This window comes from Oryctolagus cuniculus, chromosome 4 (genome assembly GCF_964237555.1).
Source record: "Oryctolagus cuniculus chromosome 4, mOryCun1.1, whole genome shotgun sequence".
Taxonomy (NCBI): domain Eukaryota; kingdom Metazoa; phylum Chordata; class Mammalia; order Lagomorpha; family Leporidae; genus Oryctolagus; species Oryctolagus cuniculus.
Window position 1 is genome coordinate 141,084,296 of NC_091435.1, and position 24,489 is coordinate 141,108,784.

A 24,489-nucleotide genomic window follows, 5' to 3' on the forward strand; every position below is an offset into this window, starting at 1 on the left:
AAAGGGGGGGGATGTTCCTGTGTAACAGCCCACTTTATGGCATGGGGTTGGTGCCCTAATTGAATATACAAATGGGATGGAATCTGGGCGGGGTTTGGTGTGTGCAAGGCCTTCTGGGGGTTTCTTGGCGCCTCCATATGGAGTTTGACTTCCACATGGCCAACATGGTGTCTCTTCCTTGCTTGTCTCTGAGGAGACGCAGGCAGAGTGGGCTTACTGCACAGGTCAGGGGTGGTGTTACAATGCAGGGCTACCCAGCAGATGTGAGAAGAATCGCCCAGCTCACCTGTTCCTACCTCATCTGCCTGCATAGTTCCCCCATAGCACCTGGAGAATCTCCCAAGGGAGTGGAAGCAATTCTTGAAAGGAAGGTCGCACTTTCTGGGCAGAAATGGGCTGGAGTGCAGGGAGGGGATCACTCCCAGCAAATGAGGCCTTGGAAGGCAAACACCAGGGGGCTGCTTCTTGTCCGAGGGACCCCCATGAGCTCAGCAAGACTGGAGTCTATGCACGGCTCTGCTGTCCATTATTGCTTTGCTTTAAAGGGCCCCAGAAAAGCTTTGGGTTCCCCCTGGGCACAGAGGGAGGGGAAGTGTGGGGAGGACCCTCATTCTTCACAGCCTGGGCAGCCGACCCCAGATCACGAGTGCAAGCTGGGGAGAGGACTATGTAGTCCTATAATTCGGAAAAGCATCCTAACAATGCTGGCTGCTAAACATTGAAATAGATTTCACAGTGAGGTAATGAGCTCCCCATCTATCAGCGACTTGCTCTAACGCCCAAAGCTAAATGAGCCAGCATCAGCATGTACACCCAGGGGTGCCGACTGTGGCTACAGTGCCAGTGGCTTGGTGATCGCTCAGTTCAAGACTGAGCTGGGCTCCGCGTTCCGAGCCCAGCGCTAGACCCGCGGTGATGGAGGCATGCAGAGCTGCTGGCAGGGTCCTCGGCGCCATCATAATGAGCGACCAGCAGCCCCTGATGTCAGGCCTCTCCTTTTATTAGCTCTTGGAAGACTGCTGTCGCAAAGCTCATCTGCAGCCTCCTTGAAGAATACAGTGAGAAAAATACATATCCATTCGTCTGTGTGTGTATAAACGTCCATTCTGTGGTGCATCGCCGAGGGTGCTGCCTGGGACGCGGGCTCAGAAGCGCTTCTGGAGAGCAGACTGGATATTCTTCAGCAGGCCCCACTTAGCTCGGTTCTTCCCCCGCCCATCTGGTGTTACCACCTGCAATCAGAGGCAAAGAACCATGGCCCCAGCCACGAGGGAGACAGCAGCCCCCAGGAGCCCTGGCCCATGCATCCTGGACACTCTACACATCATATCATTCACTCCTCGAGACAGCCAGAGGAGGCAGGCACCATCGGTCCCATGTTATGGATGAAGAAATCAAGGCTCCAAGGACCAGTGACTTTCCCTGGGACCTGCAGCTAAAGTGTGTTGGGGTTCTGACTCCAGGGACCAAGTACTACTCTCTTTAAGGCAGCGCCCCTGGAACTTGTTCCTGCTACAGCTCGTGTGAGTTGTATGGTTCAGCTAATGTGTGTGACACTCTTAGCAGACTGTCAGCATCTTGATGAGGGTGTGGGGAAGAAATGACAGTCTTTCATCCCTGTCTTCCCAACTGGCTGGTATGGTAAAAGAGAAGATTCTTAGAAAAGCGGATGAGCGGTAAGTAGATCTAGAACTTGTCCATCTGCTAAATGTTTCCCTTTGTTGCAGGCAGGAGGGTTCCACACTGTGTTCACAGGGCATGAGGGGTACACTGGATCCTTCTAGAAACTTCCATAGCTCCGCTGTGGATCTCTGTGCCTTACCTTGGATGTGGAGGGTACCTTCCCAGTACACAGGTACCGAGGGGCGTTTAGGGAGTGAGGAGGGGCCCCCGGGGTCAGAGGCGTGCATGTACCATGGATGTGGACTTGTGGGGCAGGAAGGGCAGAGGTTAGGGTGTGAATGGTGAAGAGGAATGTTTGCACACAGCACTGAGTTTCTGTGTACAAAGCTTTGCATCTTCTATACTTGCATGCAAAGAGAAAGGGCAATAAATTTAGACACTTCTTAGCATTATGCTCTCTCCTTTTATAAAATTTATTTTTGATTTTAGAGAAAAGAAGGCTGCAAGTGTGGTAAAGGTGATAGTGTACACGTGACCTTGGGTTACCCATTGCTTGGTGGAAATGGAGATAATCCACAGAGACAGCCCTGAGGAAGCCAGCATGCATGGCGTAAGACCTACGCACAGAGCTACTAGAGGGAGTGGGGAAGGGTCACAGTGGGTGAGGGGCCATGGGAATGATTTGCAAAAAGTAGTTTCTGTCTTATACTTAGGCTCTTCCAAGACTAAAAATCGTGTGTGATGTGTGAATGGGCAGCAAGAATTGAGGTGTGCTTGTGGACAAGGAGACGGGGAGGAACAGAGGCCTGAGGAGAAATGAAAAACGGAACTTGAGCTACTAAAGAGATTGAAATGCCAGCTGGCCGAATGCCCCGGGCTCAGCTTGCTTCCAGATGAATTCTGCCGGACTCGGAGGAAAGAGTAGTTCTAGAAAGTGGGAGAAGAGCAGGTGCTTCCTGGTTCCTTTAATTAACCTGGAGGAATATTGGTTCTGGAACCAGATTAAAAACCAATATAAGCAAGAAACTGTAAGTCCAGTTTACTGATGATCATAGATGCAATTATCCAAAGTAAAATAGAAGCTAAGTGAAGCCAAGTATATTAAAAAGTAACACATCGCCACTTACAGTTTATCCCAAGAATGCAAGTAGGGTTTGACATCAGAAAAATCAATCAAGGGATTCACTTCATTAATAATCGCCTAAAGAAGAAGCATCTTAGGAGTTTCTCAAATAGCACAATTAACAAAGTTCAGCTGTTTATGTACAAGCTCTCCGAAGACTGGGAGTAGAAGGAATTTTCCAAGTTAAAAATGTTTATGTACCACTAAAATGGAATCCAAAATAGTTACACAGTGGAGAAACTTTTTTTTTTCTGTCCAGGCACAGTGGACAGTGAGAGAGAGAGACAGAGAGAAAGGTCTTCCTTTGCCGTTGGTTCACCCTCCAAGGGCCACCGCGGCCAGTGCTCTGCGGCCAGCGCACCGCACTGATCCGAAGGCAGGAGCCAGGTGCTTCTCCTGGTCTCCTATGGGGTGCAGGGCCCAAGCACTTGGGCCATCCTCCACTGCACTCCTGGGCCACAGCAGAGAGCTGGCCTGGAAGAGGGGCAACCAGGACATAATCCGGCACCCCGACCAGGACTAGAACCCGGTGTGCCAGCGCCGCAGGTGGAGGATTAGCCTATTGAGCCGCGGCACCGGCCCACAGTGCAGAAACTTTAACACTACCAATGGGATGCTTAGTAAGGATTTCTGCTGTCATTTCTACTCCTGAAGAAAAATGCAAGGCCCTGGCCAAATCTATAAGGAAAGAAAGAGAAATAGAGTTTCAAGGCTTAAAAGATACACAACCACCATTTTTAAAATAAAAAATAGGATTTTTTAAAAGATTTATTTTTTTATTTGAAAGTCAAATTTACACAGAGAGAGGAAAGGTGGGGGGGGTCTTCCAACTGATGGTTCACTCCCCCAGTTGGCTGCAACAGCTGGAACTGCGCCAATGCAAAGCCAGGAGCTTCTTCTGGGTCTCCCACGCAGGTGCAGGGGTCCAAGGACTTGGGCCATCTTCTACTGCTATCCCAGGCCACAGCAGAGAGCTGGATTGGAAATGGAGCGGCCGGGTCTCAAACCAGCGCCCATATGGGATGCTGGCATTTCAGGCCAGGGCGTTAACCCTCTAAGCCACAGCACCGCCTCCTCCCCCCCAAAATAGGATATTTTTTGACTGGAAAAATAAGCAGAATCAAGACAAAACTCAGAATAAAACAGTTGTTTGAGATTGTGTGAGTCAGGATTAACCTACAAAGGGCAATAATCTTTATTCTAAACCAGCAACTCGTTAGAAAAATATAGCAAAGTATGAAATCACATTCCTGGGGCTGGAGGTATGGCATAGCCAGTTAAAGCCAGTCTGCAGTGTTGGCGCCCCCTATGGGTGCTGGCCGAGTCCTGGCTGATCCACTTCCGATCCAGCTCTCTGCTATGGCCTGGGAAAGTAGTGGAAGATGGCCCAAGTCCTTGGGCTCCTGCACCTACGTGGGAGATCTGGAAGAAGCTCCTGGCTCCTGGCTTCGGATTGGCCCAGCTCTGGCCATTGCAGCCATTTGAGAAGTGAACCAGCGGATGGAAGACTTCTCTCTCTGCCTCTCTCTAACTGCCTTTCAAATAAATAAATAAATCTTTAAAAAGTAATCACATACCTAACATCAATACCATCTATATAAACCATCTGTTTTGTGTATTTTTATGGTACATATTTAAGGTGTGTAACATGATGTGTTGATATACATAGTGAAATGATTATTCTAGTCAATATAATTAACATAATCATCACTTCACACAGTCAACCTTTGTTTTAAGTGTGTGCTAAGAGTACCTAAAATCTTAGCAGCTTTACAGTGTCCATGCAATATTATTAACTTTCTTTTGTTATGCTCTACAGTAGATCTCTAAGCTCTCTATTTTAACCATGAGAGCATAGTACCTCTGGAGAGCAAACTTCAAAAAACCCTAGTGGAGCACATGGAAGGTGGTTTGAATAAATACTCAGATATATGATGGAATTATCAATCATCCCCCAATCAGTGGTTCCAGGCCTTCTTTGTGGGGAGCAACTCGGACTAGACTAAGTTACTGGAATTAAGACTTATTCTATGCATCTGCTCTCCCACAATATGGCACTGAGAGAAAAAGACCAAACAACCTCTACGCAGCTGCCTCATCAGTTTGACAAGCTGCAGGAGCTGATCCTGATTGGAGGAGAGCAGTGTGCTCGGCGTGTGGGTAGCAGAGTTGGGATTGGTGGAAGAGGACTATAAAGGAGGAGAGAGACACCATGCACCAGGGAACATCTGAAGGAACACCTGAACAGCCCCCGAGAGAGCCAGCCGGTGGTGTGCTGCTCCTCCGCGGAAATGGGGAAAGTGGCAAAGGGAGCTGCCCCTCCACGGAGGTGGAGGGGTTGGCAGCCAACCCGGGAAGGACCAGCAGCAAACCCAGGAAGGGCCGAGCAGACAAAAGAACAGCACAGGGTCCTGTGTCATTCCTCCGCGAAGAGGGGGAGCGACACTTCTTAATCAAATTCCATCTGGATTATTTTTTAAGAATTCAATTTTCTTCTAAATTTATATGAAATAATACATTTCTATGATTAACTGAAGAAATCTTAAGAGAATGGAAGAATGGGCGTACTTACCTTGCACTTCATCAAGGCATAGCACAGAGTTGAGTGAGGTTAAAGAACAATTGACACCGGGATGGTACTGTCTTAAGAACAGACACGTGAGGGCCAGCGCTGTGGTGTAGTGGGTAAAGCCACCACCTGTAGTGCCAGCATCCCATATGAGTGCTGGTTCGACTCCTAGCTGCTCCACTACCGATCCAGCTCTCTGCTGTGACCTGGGAAAACAGTAGAAGATGGCCCAAGTCCTTGGGTCCCTGCACCCACATGGGAGACCCAGAAGAAGCTCATGGCTCTTGGCTTCAGATAGGTGCAGCTCCGGCTGTTGCGGCCAACTGGGGCGTGAACCATCAGATGAAAGACCTCTCTCTCTCTCTGCCTCTCCTTCTTTCTCTGTGTAACTCTTTCAAATAAATAAATCTTTCTTAAAAAAGACACATGGACCAATCAGATACGATGGAGTTCAGAGACATACCCCCAAATGTGTGACAACTGAGTGTGAGACCAATGTGGCACCTTCGCTGCACACCAGTAGGGAAAAGCATTGCTTGGGTGATGGCACTGGAAAAACTGGCTTGCTAGATGGCAAAAGAGTACCTTTCTTCCTAGCACTACATACAAAAGTAGAGTCTGCATGGGTTAAAGCCCTAGATTTGAAAGGTACAACTATAAATTTAATAAAGGAAAAGATAAAAGATTATCTTTGTGATCTAAACCTAGGGAAAGACTTTTTAAACAAAATTTCAAAAGGTCAGACCATAAGGGAAAAAAATTGATGACTTTAATGCTCAAAATTGAATATTTCTGCTGTCTCATGAAGTCCACTATGCACAAAGTTAATAGACAAATGTCAGAGGGGGAAAGATTTAGCAAAGTCTCCAACTGTTATCTAGAACACACAAGGACATCCTGCAGATCACCTGGAAAAAGAAAAATGCAATGGGAAAATGGGTAATAGATAACAGCAGGCTATTCACAGAGGAGGGAATCCTGAAAACCAGCAAGCATAGGAACCGAAACTTAACACAATAAGGAGATATCACTTTGCACCTATTGGTTTAGCAAAGTGATAGGAAGCAGGATCCTGCCGGATGCGGGTGGGGCTTAGGATATAGGTATTTCTCATGGGAGTGTACATGGACAAGGTCAAATGAAGTACTTGCTGCTCTACCACTGAGATCTGAAATGGTCTAAGTAGCGTCCCTCACCCTCCCGTCCCTGTGCTAAAGCCCTAATGCCTAGGATCTCAGAAGGTGATGCATTCGGAGACAGGGCACTCAGAGGTGATTATGTTAAGATGAGGTCACTAGGCTGGGCCTGAGTCCAGCCAGACTGGTCCTTAGAAGAAGAGGAAATCTGCACAGAGCGGGATACCAGGGGTGCCCGTGTACAGAGGCACAGCCACGTGAGGACACGAGCCAACCTCAGGAGAAACCAACCCTGCCAACACCTTGATCTCGGACTTCCAGCTGGACTTTGACTGGACTTCAGACCAGTGAAAGAAGGAATCTCAGTTGCTCACGCCCCCCTCGCCTGTGATTTTCTCTTGTGGCAGTGCCGGAATCCAGAGAAATTCTCAGAGCCTGCCCCGCGCACGAGGTGTCCTGTGTGAGGCTGGTTGCTGCAGTGTCACTGGAGGTCGCCCAGGTGTCCTCAGCCTGGTGGAGGAGGAGGCAGGTCACAGGCAGTTACAAATGCACACTTCTTTGAGGGATGAGGCAGCATTGGCAGTAAGGGTTGAGATGCCCATGACCGCAGTGATGGCTCATAAAAATAGTGTTTAGGAGATGCGGGTTAAAAAACAAAGTAAGACCTCTCTAACACGATGCTACTGGTGTCAGCACCACGCTGAACACAACAATACACAACATGTGAGGACTCACAAATAAGATGCACTAAACCTGGGAAGACTGACACAAGAGGAAGCACATCAACCAAACAAAGGCCTTGCATTGGCTAATGACCTGAGGCATATGATTAACTCAACACTCTGAATATGAGGTTCAAAAAAGCAGGTGTAGCTTGAACCAAAATCATGCCCACTCCAGGGTTCAAACCTGTTTGCAGGGCAAGTAAAGAGGGACTAAAAGGAGTCATAAGGACCAGGAGCGATTTGGGAAGGAATAATTCACAGGGACATAGGGACTGCTAAGCATTCCAGTTGCACTTTAGGGTGCTGAGGCACTGTGAGTGTGTGAGGGGCTGGGTAACTATGCTGAGTGTGGATTGTGCTCCAGCTCCGGTCCTTGGAGACACATGGCTCAGCCTGCGGAGGGGTTTGCGGTGAGGAGAGATGAACAACCGGTGTGGTGATGCCAGGTGGCCCTGCTCTGTGCTGAGTGCAGCAGGCGCACAGGCTGAATGGGAAGGCGGCAGCACTGTAGAGACTCCAGGAAGCCACAACAGAAGTACTTGCTTAACACACGCAGGGTGCAGGGGGGCAGCAAAGACTGGGATGGGGGTAAAAGGGGGGCCAGGAGTTGCTGCAGGTCCTGATGAGCTACAGGGAAAGACCCAGCAATGTATGCTGTGGTGACTGTCATCAGGCCTGAAATTTTACGTCTGAATTGGATGTAGCCAGGCACATCCAGTCTATAGGTTTGGGTAGGCAGAATGATGGCCCCCCGAAGATGCCCATGCCCATATCCCAGAAGCTGGGACCATGCACGCTGCATAGCGAGGGAGACTCAGGTCACTAGGCGTCTGGTCTTCAGACAGGGAGGTGGTTCTGAGTCCGCGGGTGGCCCCAGTGCGATCACATAGGTCCTTCTGGGGGAATGATGAGGTGGAAGAGAACCCGAGAGATGGCAGTGTTGTTGGCTTTGAAGATGGAGAAGTGATCTTGACCCAAGGAATGCAGGTGGCTTCTGGAAGCTGGAGAAGACAAGGGAACACATTGTCCCCCAGACCCTCCAGAAGGAACACAGCCCCTTCTGCTTTGACCCAGGGAGACCCATTTTTAACTTCTGATCTCCAGAACTTGAAGGTAATAAGTAATTAGTGCTGTTAAAACTCCAAATTGGCGACAGCAGCAGGGAACAAAAGCAGGTAAACTGGTCAGGGGAAGACTCGTGGAAGTCAGCTGAGTTTTCAAGTCACAGGGAGACAGGGGCTTGCAGAAATGGGAATGAATGGGACCCAGCAGGGACACGGAGGACCCAAGGGAGAGCAGGAGGAGAAACTGGGGCTGAACCGTACATGATTCACTAAGAATGCATTTCTCTGATCCCTTCCCCAATGAAAACAGGCTCTCAGATGCTGCAGGCCCTCAGCTGGGAGCACAGGCAAAGACGGGTGAGTGGGGATCCCAGGGTCCCTATCCTCATGGAGCTTGCAGCCTGCTGTGGCTCGACCTTGGACCCAGCTACTCACTATTTCTTTCCTTCTTTCCTTTTTTTTTTAAAAAAAAGATTTGCTTATTTATTTGAGTTATAGAGAGAGACAGAGAGAGAGAGAGTGGTCTTCCATCTGCTGGTTCACTCCCCAAATAGCCGCAACAGCCGTGGCTGAGCCAGGCCGAAGCCAAGAGCCAGGAGCTTCTTCCAGGTCTCCCACATGGGTGCAGGGGCCCAAGGACTTGGGACATCTGCTGCTGCTTTCCCAGGTATATCAGCAGGGAGCTGGATCAGAAGTAGAGCAGCCGGGACTCGAACCGGCATCCATATGGGATGCTGGCACAGCAGGCAGTGGCTTAATTTGCTACGCCACCATGTCAGCCCCCAACCAGGTGTTCTCTCTAAGGTGAGATTTTGCCTCTCAAAGAAATACAAGTTCAGCTTTCACTGCTGCTGGCTTTGACATTGTTCTAGAGTGAGGAATCATGGCCCCAAGGCTGAGCCTTCCCTGGCCCAGACTTAGTAACATACGACATGGCGCAGAGGACAAAGTGCCCTAGCTTTGGGTACCCACCTTGGTTCCCACTGAACCCCTCCTTTGCATTCCATGAGACCAGACACTTCCCTTCCTGGGCTGTAAAATGGAGGCGGCAGCTCTCTGCTTTCTCAGTGGTTGGCATGATCATTGAAAACAAATACACAACGTCTGACACAGAGCTGGCTTTCTATTGGAACCTTTAAAAGCATTGGAGTTACACATTGTACTGTGAATAAAAGTCCTGTAAAAAACAAGGAGTCTTAACTACGCAAATCAAATAGAAAAGGTATTATTTCACTTCTGTCACAGAGGATATATGATGGAAATATTGCATTTTGGATCAGAAATGTTTCTGCTGCCTCCTCGCAGCTTTTAAATGAAAGCTTTCAGGAATCCTGCATAGCACTGATGCCACAGGAAAAAAATGTCGATTTTATAGGAAAGAGCTGAAGTCATTACTTTCATGAAGCTTTATAAATGTCATTCAAACACACCATCTTATTTTCATTTGCTATTGAAGCCTTTACTTATGCAAATCATGACAAATGTTAAGGAAACCAGTGTCTCCCCCGGAATGCTAATATTGCCACGAAGAAGGGAGGAAGAATTACTTCTGAAGAAAAAATCTATACTGCAGCTCCTCAAGTCAGATAAAAATGAAGCTTCCAGAAAACCTCATTAATTAGGGCACTGCTCATTTAGACATTGTGTTAAAAAGCAAAGGGATTGGCATGTGTTTCCCTGTTCTACCGAGAGGGCAAATTCATCACATAAACACAATTTTGGGGTATTTTCTTTCTTGGATGATTGCATAAAACACATCATGGCTACCAGGCTTCTTATGGTGTTTTGTGATTACTAATTTAATTTCTTTTTCTTCACTCTTCGATTTAGATATTCATTTATTTGTTTGATCGCATTTTCATTCATGTATTCATTCAATGACCATTAGGAAACTGCTGGCTGCGGGAAGCATTGTAGGAGAGAGGAACTAGATATGAGTTTTGTTCTCGTGGACTTCACAGTTGGAGAGCGACAACAAAACATCTGCCCCATGAAGGCCCCAGAGGGACTGCAATGGCAGGCGTGACACTGTCTGCTCTGTGCGCCCATCCCTGTCCCTGGAATCTAAAATGACATGAACAGTCCTGAGAGTCTCTCATGGGCAAGGCATTTCTGAGGTGAAATGAGGGCTGAGAAGAAAGATGGAATTGGAAAGAAAGGCGAATTTCAAGAGGCTGCATTGCAAAGCATTGTAGGAGCCATGGGGTATTCCCTGCTCCAAAGAGAAGGATGGGTCTCTGGGGCAGTGACCCACAGAGTGATTGGCTGGGGTAAGCCAGGGGGAGTGGCTACAGGGCATTCTCATCCCACTGCCTTCCTATGGGAGGCTCTGGCCTGTGTGTGTGTGTGTGTGTGTGTGAGCACATGTGGGTCCTGGGCTCCAGAACCCTGGAGCTGATCATCAGGGTGCAAATGCCCACCCCAGGAGCTGCCCTGCTTCCAGGATACTGGCCAACAGCATAGTCCTGCCTCACCCTACCTCCTCCTGCTGCCCCTCTTCCCTGGAGATAGCAGCCCTCTGCATTCTTGTCCTCAAACATGTGACAAGGGGACTAACACTTGACAATGGTCGCTTGGGCACTGGAGTTCTAAGGTCACAAGAGGGTTGGGCCATGACAACACAAAACCACATGCACACTGAACTTAGGGGAGCAGAAACTAAGGGCTAGTTGAAAAGGGTACAGATTCAGCAGAAGCAGAGGAAGAGGGGGACAGAGATAGGGAGACAGAGACATTGACAGGGAGAGATGGAGAATGTCTGAGGACTTTCCAGTTCCTGTGGGAATCAGATGAGAGAAATGTTCCGGAAGTGGTGTCAGGAGACTCCTCTTTCTCTCTGTATAATACATTCCCTCCTTTCAAAAGCTGAAATAAATAGACTTGTCTTTTTTTTTTTTTCTCCTAAGGAGTCCCTGATTAAGACATAATCTACTCTGATTGCAAAGAGCACCATCATGGTGACACAGCAAGACAGCTCTGGGCAGTCTTGATATTTTTCTTCTCTCTTTCCTTTTAATACCAATACAATTAATCTCATGAGGGTGTGTCCCTTGGGGATATAAAGAAGCATCGGCCTTGTGTCACCAAGAAGACAGGAACCATCTGTTGTTCCTTCTCTGGAGCCCACACTGACCAGCTCAGGGTTGTTCTCTGAGTTTCCTGTATGCAACAAATGCACGTTTTAGTGTAAGTAGGTTTTAAAACCACAAGGAGATACACTAGAAGAAGTATTCACTATTTTCCAGGAATTCCAACATAACTGGACATCTTGTGTTTTGACTGCTAAATCTGGCGATCAGTGCTTGGCTGGGCACAGAACCTCTCTTAATCTTTTTTACACAATTATTTCTTACTCTTTTCACACCAGTTATGTATTCTTTACTGGAACCCGAGCACCTTGAAGGCGAGGATTAAGCTTTGTTTTCCCCTGAATCTGCATCCTAACACAATGCCTGGAGCAAAGGCACAGGACTACCAATTCTCAGAAAGTCTGCTGGGGGCCCCCAGCTCTGTCTTTGCCCTCGAGTTAGTGAATTTTCTGGCCTTGGAGGGAGAGCCCTGTTGTGGGGTCTGCGATCTTATGGTCATACTAACGGAGTCGCCCCCTGAGCCTGTGTAGGAAGTGTGTTTGGGAGAGAGCGGGCACAGTACCTTGCACACGTCGCTCCACTGCCCGGGCCCATTGTCATTGATGGCTCTCACTTTGAACAGGTACTCGGTGTTGGGGGTCAGGTTGTGCAGTTCGAGGTTCTGCTGCATTATGTCACGAATCTGTCCACAGAGCTCTGTGCGCACGTTGTTAGGCGGGGTCGTAACGAGTTCGTAGAATTCCATCTCGAAAGAGTCCACGTCTTCTGTGGGGCACGTCCAGTAAACCTACAGAAGAAATGAATGCATCAGGTGACACCAGCCTGCCCTTGGCGGGAACACTGCTGCTGGCTGTCCTGTGGTGAGCTGGAGCTGACTCCGCCCCCTGTATGCGGGGGACTTTGAGCTAGGTCCTGTGCAACAGCCTTGGCAGGCTGTGTGATGAGGGCTGACGTGGTTCTTGTATCAGCTTTCAAGGACCAAAGAGTGCTGTGTGGCTGGCTGATGTTCTCCTGACACCACTAATGAAGCAGCTACTATTTATTGAAGACCAGATTCTGTCAGGAGCTGCCACCCCTACCTCATTTAGTCCTGGCAATGCCCTGGAAGATAGACTCTGTGTGATTCCATTTTGTAGGCCCAGAAAGATTAGTAGACTTTACTGGAAAAACAGAATACTAGAAGATGAGACGTTTACCTATTCCAACCCTTTATATTATACACAAGGAAATAGAATCCAGAGACATTAAAATGACTTTTCCGGCCTGTGCCGCGACTCACTAGGCTAATCCTCCGCGTGTGGCGCCGGCACACCAGGTTCTAGTCCCGGTCGGGGCGCCGGTTCTGTCCCAGTTGCTCCTCTTCCAGGCCAGCTCTCTGCTGTGGCCCGGGAGTGCAGTAGAGGATGGCCCAGGTCCTTGGGCTCTGCACCCCATGGGAGACCAGGAGAAGCACCTGGCTCCTGGCTTTGGATCAGTGTAGCGTGCTGGCTGCAACGCACTGGCCGTGGCGGACACTTGAGGGTGAACCAATGGAAAAGGGAGGACCTTTCTCTCTGTCTCTCTCTCTCACTGTCTAACTCTGCCTGTCAAAAAAAAAAAAAAAAAAAAAAAAAAAGACTTTTCCAATAATGGAGAATCTGTGTTCACTCTCAAAGCATAAAATACCAACTCCTGGGAAAAGACTCAAGTGTCAATCAGTAGGTGGTACCTGCCAAATCAATTTGTAAAGCAGCAGAAATGAACTTACTTTTTTTTTTTTTTTTTTGGTTATCAGAACAAACATACTCATCAATGACACACTTGGAAAATACAGAAAAAGTGTAAGGGAAAAAGTGAACATCACAAATAATCTCACAATCTAGTTAATTCATTATTATTTCCTTTTAATTTTGAAATACAAGCACAAATACATGTAATATGGATTATGTTGCTTCAAATATTGCTTTTTTCACTTACTATATTTTATATATTTTTCTATATCATTAAAAATTCAGTAAAGCACCATCTCTGAAAACTGCCCTATAAATAATTTAATCTTTATCTAGTCGAACATTTAGATTGTTTCTAATTTTATACTCAAATAAATGTGGCAACGAACACTTTCATGCACGAAAATTCATCTACATTTTTAATCATTTCCTTTGAAAGGGTTTCTAGAGTTAAAAAAACCTCTAGGATTTTTAACAAAACATATTAACAAATTATAAGATGAACTTTAAGAATATCACTGTGCACTTACTCCTCATGTAGGATCTCTGTCCTTAATGTGCTGTACATTGTGATTTAATGCTATAACTAGTACTCAAACAGTATTTTTCACTTTATGTTTCTGTGTGGGAGCAAACTGTTGAAATCTTTACTTAATATATGCTAAACTGATCTTCTGTATATAAAGAGAATTGAAACTGAATCTTGATGTGAATGGAAGGGGGGATGGAGAGGGAAAGGGGAGGGTTGCGGGTGGGAGGGAAGTTATGGAGGGGGGAGCCATTGCAATCCATAAGCTGTACTTTGGAAATTTATATTCATTAAATAAAAGTTAAAAAAAAAGAATATTTCTGATGCCAATGTTCTAAAGATTTGACAGAGATGTTAACAGAGATTTAATCTCCTGTGTGACACAACACTATGATGCCTGTGCAAAGTCCATTCTGTGGCCCTAAAATACGGATCAGTGATGGCTTCACAAGGACTGCCATTGTCTGGTGGCAGGTTTAGGTGATCTCTCTCTCCACTGCCACCCTTGCCTGGTTGTTCTATGGAAGCCCATTTCTGGAGCTTCCCTGGGGATGACCAATAGGTGGCGTGGGGTGACTGTTCCCCAAGCCCAGTTATGGAGCAGGGACCACCAGTACTTACACCGCAGGCTAAACTCCTGCCAATTTTGCAAGAGGTCTGAGTGAATGTGCAGGTGACACCCACTGCCTACCCAATGGCGCATACACTGTAGGTCTTGCTCATGCAGTAGCCCTTGGAGATGAGTTCGGCTGCTGAGTGATGGGCGTCCCTCCTGTGAAGGGTGGGGACTACCATGTCTCTAGGCCATGGGAGGCCATGTTACATAATGTTACATAATGTGGTCATTCTTAGTGTCAGTCATCCGAGAGGTCTTCAAAACCTCCATGGGAAATGGACATTATGAAAAAACTGCACAGATTTCAAATTTTTTTGCAGCAAAATAAACTTCAATCTTCTCATTTCTCTGTTTGAAGTCCCCTTGTACTTTTCCGTACTTCTGAGACATCATAATCTGCGTGTTGAAACTCACAATGGAATTTCAAAAACTTCATGGAAAATGGAATGAAAGATGTCTATTCTGTTGCAAAGTATTTTGAAATCCATGCATCGCTTTTTCATAATACATGTTTTATTTATTGATGCCTGGTCTGTGGCAGACCTTCACTTTCCTCCATTTAGATAACCCAATATTGCAGTATGGGCTGCAGATGGCAGCAGTGGCAACACCTGGACGCTTGTGAGAAACACAGTGGTATGTGTCAGGCCCCCCTGCAACCAGTGAAGCAGAGTCTGTGCTTTAACAACATCCCCGGGCACACGGGAGTGTTGAGAAGCCTTGGTTCAGATGTCAAGGAAGCCCAGAGTCTTTGAGAGTATCTCAGAGAATTGGGCAAGAGATGGGCTCAGCCACACAGGCTGGCCTGGGAGGTGCCTGTGATGAAGCTCAGGAGGAGGCAAGATACACCTCTGTCCAGTACTGAGTCACATATTCATCTCTTGCTTCCATGGGGCTTAATAAAGTATCCTACAAGCATATTTGAAAGGCACGTGACGCTTGTCCATGTTGGGTTGAGGGTGTCATTCCCATGAGGCCCACTGGTGGCAGTTGTAGAGATCTGTGAGACACCCCACTCTCTAGCCCCACCCCCGCTCTGCAAACAAGGATAGATCTCAGGAGATAAGAACTGGCATTCCGTTGGTGATTATTCTTCCAATAAGATTATTAGATTTTTCAATATTGGAATATCCAGTATTCTTCTAATAAGAATAATCAATAACAACAATGATAGTTTCTTTAGGAAAGGCAGCCAATTTGAAATACCCAAGTTCATGGGCAAAGGGGCCTGCATTCCTGATTCCCATTTCTGTGCCCTGTAACAGACCATCCCTCAGGTAATACCACCTTCTGCCAGCCGTCGCCTTAAACTACTCTGGTTCCCAACAGGAGTTCTCTGTCAGTAGAGAAACTGCCTGGGAGTGGGGGTCAGGCTCTCAGTTTTATTTCCGGCCATGCTTTAAATATACCTTGACTCTTTGGTTTAAGCCAACCTTGGGTTATTTAAGATTTCAGAACTCAATCCTTTTGAACAGGCTGACCCCCAAAGACACGAGAGAAGCAGGTCTGAGTAGCCAGAACCCAGAGGTCAAACAACCTCCCCTGCTTACCCACCTCCACTCTGGACCCCACAACCTCCCACCTTCCCCACAGGGCCCAGAGCCTTTTTTTTTTTTTTTTTTTTTTTTTTACCTTAGCGGCTCTTGGATACACCAGAGTCTGGTAGATAACAATTGGGCCTGGGGTTTTCACAGAGGTGTCGTTGAACGAGTACCAGTTGTGGAAGCTGTTGCAGTTCTGTGCAGGCTGGCTGTCGGCTGTGGCACTCCAGTAGGTGTACAGCCCATCGGGGGGCTTGGCAGGCGCGGCCGACTGGGTCCTCCCGTAGGCCTCCAGACCCCCCTTGGCCTTCTCACCAGCGGCGCTGAAGGACAGCAAGGAGGAGCTCCGCTGGTATATCTGTTGGTTGCCGAAGCTGTGGGTGCTGAACGTGACCTTCCTGGCGATCATCATCTCCGAGTGCATGGGGTAGGGGGTGGGCAGTGAGTCTCCGGAGGAACACACCTTCTTGGGTCCCGTGGGGAAGAGCTCGTGAATGGCGCTGGAGAGCTCGGCGAAGTCCAAGGGCATGCAGTGCATGGAGTGCAGCCGCAGGTGTGGGTCGGGCCGGTAGGTGCTCTGGATGCCGTCCTCGATCTGGTCCACCAGGATCTTGGCCGACTGTAAGAAGGCCACTTGGCCCGTCTCCTTCAGGGCTTCCTTGGAGTAGGCTATCAGGCCATCCATCTCGTTCACCTTCAGGGTGGTGACGTGGACGTACTTCTCGATCTCCTTCTGCCTGGACACTTCTAGATTCTCGATCTGCTCCATGATGCTCTTCTCTTTCTCCTGCAGAATGCTGCGCAGCTTCAGAAACCCGCTTCTGATCTCTTTCCGCTTTGCCTCCTTATCCGCTTTAAAACTGTTTTTCAGAATGTTGAACTCCATGAGGTCATTATCGATTTCATATCGGACTGCAAAACAACCAAGTTGCTTACTGTTAGAAGCTTCCTCTCCCCAGATGCCAAAGCCACAGCAAACCCTTAAACGGCACTGGCCTCCGAGGGAGTGAGTGGACGGAGGGCAGGCACCCCCAGCTGGGCTGAACGTGGCCTCCCTCAGAACGCCCCTCCCTCTCACCTCCCCCAGGTGTCAGGAGCCGTCCTCCCTGACCTAGCCCCAGCTGGTGAAGGCAATCCCTCTGGTTCCTGCCACACTTGCCCTGTCTGCAGGCTGGACTTGAGAAGAGGCAAAGTCATCTAGGCCAGGGCCCTGTTTTTCCTGCAGGAAGGTGGGCTTTTGCAGTGGTGGAAGACAGAAGTACATTACTGATGACCCCTTCTACATGCTGCCTTGCCTCATTCACCCAGAATCCAGCCTCAGACAGCAGTGGGAAATCGGCAAAGTGTTCCCTCATGGGGGCCCTCTTGCACACCCGTGGTCCTGCATAGCAGCCTTTGTCTCTCTCGTGGTCAGCGCTGTTCCCTCTCCTGTCTTTTCGCCTCTCCCTTTCAAGAAAGCGTCTGCAGTCACACTCCACGGGGAACCAATCCATCCTGCACCCTGTCCCATGGCACTTCAATTTTAAGTTCACACAGTTAGTCATTCAGCAAACATTCCCCAGAGCCGTGCTGCACACCGCAGGCCTTTCCGGGCACTAGGAATACAGACATGAGTATGAAGTGTACTTATGCTCAAGGCACTCACAAACCCAACCATACGATGGCTGGAGGGTGCTGTTGCAGGGTGAGCCTGTGGCACGTCTCTGTGAGATGAACACTGTTGTTAGGGCCTAACTAGCAAGTGGGAGCATGCCAGCCATCTTTCACCTATACTACAGGAAAGCCCTCCCCCGCATAAGAGGCCAACACCACAGTGCATTGGTTCTGATCTCCATCAAAAAAAGGAGTGGCAGGTGCCTGTGTATTTTTGTACTTGGTTCTAAACAACATCCTGGGTCACAGGAGCCTGGATTGCTGTGGGTGGTGAGCATCTGAGTCAGAGAAACCCTACAGCCAGACCATGAGGAGAGGGACCCCAGTGCCTTGGGCTATCCTCACGACCAGAGTGGCTAGAGGGGATCCAAAGGCGTTTGCTGAGAGAAAGACGTTCTTTCCTGTTTTCTGATTTCTCCATGTGAACAGCAGCAGCGCCATTGTCTGGCCTCTCCCTGTAGCCTCCAATTCCTTCCTCACATGGCCCAGAAAGGAAGAAGCAGAGTAAGGACTGGAGAGGAGACTCCTAGGCTGTGATTCCGCAGTGCTGAGAGGCATCCTCGCCTTTCCCAAATGCTAGCCTGACTGTGGCTGATGGCAACAGAAATCCCACTTCATGCAGTAACTTCCTTGCTATTCAAGAGGTGCCCTCTGCCAAGGATACTTGCACAAGAAATTCCTGACTGTATTAGGCATTAGTGAATTTGGGTAAGGCAAAGGCCCGGGGTGGGGTGGGGGTGTAGGATGGAGATTTCTTAAAGGAGGTGAAAGGGACTATGCGAGGAGAGGGGGAATGCAAGAGGAAGGCTCTCAGAGACATCTCTACCCACAAACCTGATGAACAGGACAGCTTTGCTGGAGCTGACCTTAGCGCAAGATCTAATCAAGGTCTCCTTCAGGCCTTCTGAAACCTGTGAGGATGTTTCAAAAAGCTCACAGAAACGTGGAATGCAAAGGTGTGTTTATTTTGGTGCCAAGAATTAAAATCATGCATAGTTTTTCATAACATGCATTTCCATGATCTTTTTGAAGACCTGTTATACAGCTAAAATTAGAAACTAGAAATTATTTAGTAAGCATTTATTATGAACAAGACCCATATATTAGATTATGGGCCAAATGTATATACAGGTCTTATGTTACATATATACCTTCCGTAGAAGACATTGTTCCCATTGATGGATGAGGGAACTCTGGCTCAGCCAGTCACACAGCAGGTAAAGGGGAGGAGGAAGAAGCCCTGTCCATGCTCCTCATTGCTCCCGCCATGGTGAGATAAGCCATGCGCGCGGGGCGGCCAGTGCCAGGTGCAGCGCCAGGCCAACCACCCACCCCAGCCCGGCGCTTGCCGGAGTTCCCGCGGCGCCACCTAGTGGCTCTCACGAAACAGACCGCCCCAACCGCCTTGCCCGGGGTGGGGGTGGGAGTCGGGGAGGTGAGGTGGGGCGGGAACCAGCAGGACCTGCTTTGAACTTGGCGATGGCGCTGAAGAGCGCGGCCGCCCTCTCCGAGCAGGCGTCGATGAGGCCGACGGTGTCATGGCCGCTGTGGAAGGCGATCTTGCAGAAGGTGCAGAGTAGCTCATTGTCGTTGCGGCAGTACTCGTTGATGCGGCTGGACGGGTGGTGGATGCAGACCTTCTCGTCCTGGTCCTCGGGGCTGGTGTCCACGAAGACGTGGTCCTGCATGGCCACGTCTGAGTGGAAGGCCTTGAGGCATTCGTTGCACAGGTTGAGGCGACAGGTGATGCAGCGCTTGTAGGCGATGCGCCGTTTGCGGCAGACCTGGCAGAGGATGGGCCCGGAGGAGCGGTCGAAGCGCCACTTGAGGTAGCCGTGCTGCTGCATGTAGCGCTTGGTGAGGCGGCCGCGCAGGTAGTTCTCGGGCAGTTGCATTTTGTTGCTGTAGGGCATGCAGTGCGAGCGGTTGCACACCGGACAGATGAGGATGAAGAAGTTCTCCGTCACCTCGGCGTGCTTCTGCAGCTGCCGCAGGCACTTCTCGCACAGGCTGTGGTTGCAGGGCAGCATGAAGGAGTGCAGGCGCAGCCGGTTGCACATGGGGCAGGTGAGATGGTCCACCAGGTGGCTGTTGGCTGGCATCGACTTCAGGTCATCCACCTGGGTGTCGCTGCTCCCGATGCGCAGGGCGGTCTTGGAGCTGAAAGGAAGAGCGGATAGGTTGAGAGCCAGCTCGGCTTCTCCACCTTGGTGGTCAGAGAGGCAGCACAGGGTTCTGCACCTGCCGCCACCAGCCCTGAGCTGGGTGACCTCGGGTAGGGCAGTCAACCTCTCTCTGCCCCCTTCCTGGTGATGCGGTGAGTGCCCACACGGCAGAGCCTCTTCAGAGGATTGACCCTGAGTGTCATAGCTGTAAGGACTGAGAGCAGCCCCCAGAACACAGCAGGTGTTCGAATACCCATGTTGTCACCTAACATGAGCCCAAGGCCTATAATAATTGATGCTCTCACTTGTTTCAGTGGGCTAATAAATCTAGTCCTGTCCAACTACAGGTGTGTTCTTGGTGGTTTTTACTTGGAAGACATCGGCAGAGAAAGGTGTGTGTGTGTGTGTGTGTGTGTGTGTGTGTGTGTCTTCCTCCTCCAGGAAGCCTGTGAGATGTGGCTCTCAGACCCCCTGGAGATGGATGCAAATGAAGGGTGGCGCCACGTCTGAGTTCACCTTTGGGATGGGTGTCTCCCCCTTTCTCATCCCCAGCTTTCCCACTTGTAAATCAAAGCATACCTACTACTTCCGGGGGAGGTTCCTGATACTCTAAATGCTTAGCTGCTGGTATGCAGTCAGCATTGAATAAACCCAGCCACTCCAACGACTTCCCGCTGCTCCTGGCCAGCTCACGTCCAAGGAGAGGACACAGCCGCAGTGGAGGAAAGCGGTGGCCAAGTCCATGAGAAGCCTGTGTTTCAGGGCCAGCGCTGTGGTGTGGTGGATAAAGCTGCTGCCTGCAGCAACAGCATCCCCTATAGGCACCAGTTAAAGTCCCGGCTGCTCCACTTCTGATCCAGCTCTCTGCTGTGACCTGGGAAAGCAGTAGAAGATGGCCCAAGTGCTTGGGCCCCTGCACCCGCATGGGAGACCCAGAGGAAGCTCCTGGCTCCTGGCTTCAGATCAGCCCAACACTAGCTGTTGCAGCCATCTGGGGATTGAACCAGGGGATGGAAACTCCCCCCTTGCCCCTGCCTCTCTGTAACTCTGCCTTTCAAATAAATGAATGACTCTTAAAAAAAAAAAAGTGTTTCTACTAGTGTGCGTGTGTGCATGTGTGTGTGTGTATGTGTAAGGTCATCATCTATTTTATGTCTGAGGCTGATTTCAAATATTTCATTGAAAGAAGTGCGGGTTTGAAATGAACACATGCTTATCCAATTCAAGTTCTGAGACGTTACAATAAAGCAGTTTATGAAAATCAGTGACTCGGCTGTGGGAACGGAGCTGCAAGCAGGCACGAAATCTGTGGCTCTTTCCTGTCTGTTCTCCTCTGCTCGCATTAGGAATGTTCGGATGTTGGTCCTGACCTCGAGGCTGTTTCCATCTGCTTTTGACTTTCTGCTTTCCCTGTAGGAGCATGGCCCTGTCTCCATCCCCACTCCCTTGGGTGGGGTCCTGGGCCTCAGAGTCCAGGCTCTCAGAGGGGCCTCCTGGGCACACAGGGATGGAGTCACCCTCGGGTGCCTGGAAGGCCCACCTCTCAGGGTTTGGATGCTGGGCTGTAGCCCACCAGCCTTGATGTTCTCAGCTGGTTCCACTGTGCCATCCTAGCCTCCTGCCTGGAGTCATCAAGAGTGGTAAAGGATAACACATGGAGGCTGGATGGACTTCTTGAGTTTGATTTAAAAAAAATGGGACTCTGAGAACCAGGGCGTACTATGACAGGTGTCAGCCAAAGAAATCAGGGAGATGGAGGGAGGTGGGGGGGAAGGGAGAGAGAATGAGCACAGGGTTCAGAGACAGGTGTCAATGGCCTAGGGAGCTGTGGCAGCGGTAGGAATGGAGGTGAGGAAATGAGTATGGCTGAGCGGGACAGGCGAGAGCAGAGAGAGGTGAGTGGCTGTAACTGCTCAGCAGGAGGCGGTGATGAGCAGCAGGGAGGCAGGGCTTCAGGACCCAGGGGAGGGGCCAGGGAGAAGACAGGCACAATGCCTCCTGAAGCTGTCAAGTGCATCCCTGCCCAGCCTGCAGAAGCCTCAGGTGTGGACAAGGTGTTCAGTAGCCAGGGATCCATGCCCAGCTGCCAGGCCCAGCAGCCTGGTCTTCCTGCTAAACTATCTGCCTCTGGTCCTTTCTCCTCACTCTCCCCAGTTCAGGCCTGGTCCCCTTGCCCCTGGATTCTCACTGTCTCTCCTGGCAAGTCTCCTAGCTTCCCTTCCTGCTCCCGCAGGCCATTCTGCACATTGGAATCACCTGAACAGGATGGGCCTTATACAATTCTGATGCCCAGGTGGTACCCCAGGCCAATAACATTCAGAGTTTTGGGGAGGCAGTGGACCAGGCTTAGGTATTTTTAAAGATCCCTGCATGATTGCAAATGCATAGAAATTTGGGAACCACTGATGCCAAAGCCACTTTCCCAAAGCAGCAGTTTCATCCCTCCTGGAATGGGCTCTGTGGCTCTCCGTGGCTGGTGCTTGGAGAACGGGCGTGTCCAGAGAGAGGGGTGTGGCCACTGCTTTCCACACCTTGGAACCTCTGGACTTGCCACTAGAGTCCCTGGATTCCCGCAAGCACCAGAGAGGGCCGTGCACGGAAACTCATGTTTCCTACGCCCCTACCAAGCACCTAATCTCAAGATGGATCTTACATTCTTGCCCTGAGTCCACCAAACCTTTGTTGGTAGAATTGCTGATGCAGCCTTGAAGGCCTTCAGACTTGCTTCCTATTGTTCAGCCTCTCCTAGTCCACTCATCTCACAGTGCTGAGTAAGTCTGTCCTTACCAGGCTCCTCTCACAGGGACAGAAGAAGACTGACTCGGTAGAGTAGGAAGAGGTTATACAGTGCTTAGTGGGGATGACTAATGCCCCCAGTGAGCACCTGGAGGCCCAAAGCACCATGACTTCTCCATGGGAAAGTCGAGGAGGCCAACGGGAGTTCAGATGTGTCTGGGGCACTCAGGTGAATACAGGTCATCAGGCTCAAAACTGGTCCTTGGAAATTCTTACTTTTCCAAGAAACATTGCATATATCAAGAGTTCACAGTAGCAGGGGGAAGAGCGATTTATATTTTTATGTCACCTATCAGGTTACAAAGCACATGCAAAGAGCCCTCAACAAATTCATGGAAAATGCGGATCATGAACAACTTTGCACCCAAATCAACTTATGTCTGAACTCTACTGTCCATGAATTTCACATCAGTCCTCACAGGGCCTCTCCATTTTGCAACACAACACTTGAAATTTAAAATAATGGCTTCTGGGTTCAAATCCTGACTCTGCATCATGCTAGCTGTGTCAACCCAGGTGGCTTCACCTCTCAAAGGCTCTGTTGCTGGGTCCAGTGGGCTCAGGGAGAGGAGGGTTCCCCAGGGTCTCCCATGCAGTGCCTGGCAAGTTGCTTAAGCACTGAGTATTGGCTCTGAGTACTTTGCACCCATGAGAGAGTTGTGGTTCAGAAGAGTGCTGTAAGCATTCACACCTTATGGATTTTCAATTTGGAAGTTAGAGTCTATACTGGTTAGTATACTAGGATATACTTAATTGCTACATGGTTAGTATATGAGGATATACTCAATTGCTACAAAATTCCTGGCTTCCTTTTCCCACAGAGAGAAATGAACCCAGGGGTTACCAGCCCACCCTGTGGGCCCCCAGCTGGCACTGAGTTCCCAGTTTTCACTTACGAGGTGCGGATGCTCTTGAGACGGCCCTTGCGGAAGGTGATGGTGGCATTGCGACAGCAGCGGCTCTCATAGTAGTAGCACTTGAGATTGCTGCTGGTCGTGCAGCAGCATTTGCAGTTGGGATCATTGGCCCAGGAGCAGCAGCACCAGTGGCAGTTGGGGTTATCGGAGCAGGTGCAGTGGCAGAACTGGCAGTTCCGCTCATCCTTGTATGGGCAGGGGAAGCAGGTGCAGTTCCTCTCCGAGGTGAAGATGAACTTGCAGCACAGACAGGAGCATAGCTGAGGACAACATCTTTGCCATGTACAACATGGCGAGCAAACGCACATAGCAGTCTCCATGGCCCCTACATGATTACCACGTCCCCACCGTGGCTCTTGGTGTCTCCTCTACCAGAATCCTGCTGCCAGTTCTCAGTGGAGGTGTCCCTCCTCCCCCAACCCAGTGAGGCCGTCAGCCTGAGAGTTGCAAGAAGTTGGCTGTTAGGAGGCTCTCACCAGTGGTGTCCCTGCCAGGAAGCTCATGGGTTAGCACGTGCATGAGGCCATTTGCTGATGTCACAATCACTGGGTCCTTGCAGTGTCTCACCACGCTGTGGAGCTGGCAGGTGAAGCCTGGAGTGGTTAGCAGGTGAGTTGATGGATACTCCCCTCATGCCTCCGTCGGACCAGCTCCAGGGGAGCTGTCCTTGGTCCCCTTCCTGGTTGTGGGGTAGATTTCAGAAGCTATTTCTTCTTGCTTGGTGTTTGCCCGTAGTTTGGGCAAGCTGATTTCAGGGAATGTCTTCCCAGACTGAGAAGCCTGGCATGACTAATTGGAAAAGTAGATGGACATAATTTTCCTCTCCTGGGTTTTTCCTGCATGATAGAACTCCTTACAGTGTTTACAAATAGCAACAAGGAGGACAGCACGGAAGGAGGTGTCACCATTTGTGGAAAGAACTAAAGGAGCAGAAGACACCGCTTCCTTCAGGAGCTTCTTTTGAAAGTCATTGCTCTTGCCCATCACTGCATAATGACTGGTCTGTTTCATGAGGCTTCGCAGAAACCTCCGAATGTTTTTTGCCAATTCTGCAGCTTCAAGGGGTTTGACCAAGTCTTAGGCTTTACTTCCTTTCCCCCACCCTACTATCAGTCCTCTAGGTCCTGTTAATCAAGAAGTTATAATGCTACATGAGCTTTATACTTTTGTGCTAGCAGTGTGCTCCAGATACCTGGAAACAAGACCCTAATGGGGTGAATTTCGTTTCCACTTG

At 49.5% G+C, this 24,489-nt stretch overlaps 1 protein-coding gene across 4 annotated transcripts; it reads right to left on the reverse strand.

Annotated features, from left to right (window-relative positions):
• Positions 1–979: 979 nt before the first annotated feature.
• On the reverse strand, positions 980–23,764 carry TRIM42 (tripartite motif containing 42). Of its 4 annotated transcripts, XR_007908735.2 has the most exons (6): positions 23,235–23,764; positions 18,840–19,537; positions 15,816–16,636; positions 11,892–12,116; positions 9,213–9,373; positions 980–1,232 (listed from the first exon to the last, which is right to left on the reverse strand). XR_007908735.2 is itself a non-coding variant. In XM_002716561.4 (5 exons), exons 1-5 carry the CDS (start codon positions 23,573–23,575, stop codon positions 1,146–1,148), a joined length of 2,172 nt encoding a protein of 723 aa, XP_002716607.3. In that variant the 5' UTR covers positions 23,576–23,762; the 3' UTR covers positions 980–1,145. The 4 variants fall into 4 exon arrangements, 3 of the variants coding, with proteins under 3 accessions (XP_002716607.3, XP_051674620.2, XP_008264471.3); XM_002716561.4 differs by lacking the exon at positions 9,213–9,373 and having other exon boundaries at positions 23,235–23,762; XM_051818660.2 differs by lacking the exon at positions 980–1,232 and having other exon boundaries at positions 9,280–9,417; positions 23,235–23,763.
• Positions 23,765–24,489: the final 725 nt, after the last annotated feature.

Bases quoted from the DNA above. Each gene is read 5' to 3' on its own strand.
- TRIM42 (XM_008266249.4), bottom strand. From the start codon at position 23,575: ATGGAGACTGCTATGTGCGTTTGCTCGCCATGTTGTACATGGCAAAGA. The intron at 19,538-23,234 runs GTAAGTGAAAAC...TCTTCCTTTCAG, and splicing joins CTCAAGAGCATCCGCACCTC to CTCCAAGACCGCCCTGCGCA. The intron at 16,637-18,839 runs GTCCTGCTGGTT...GTTGTTTTGCAG, and splicing joins CATCGCCAAGTTCAAAGCAG to TCCGATATGAAATCGATAAT.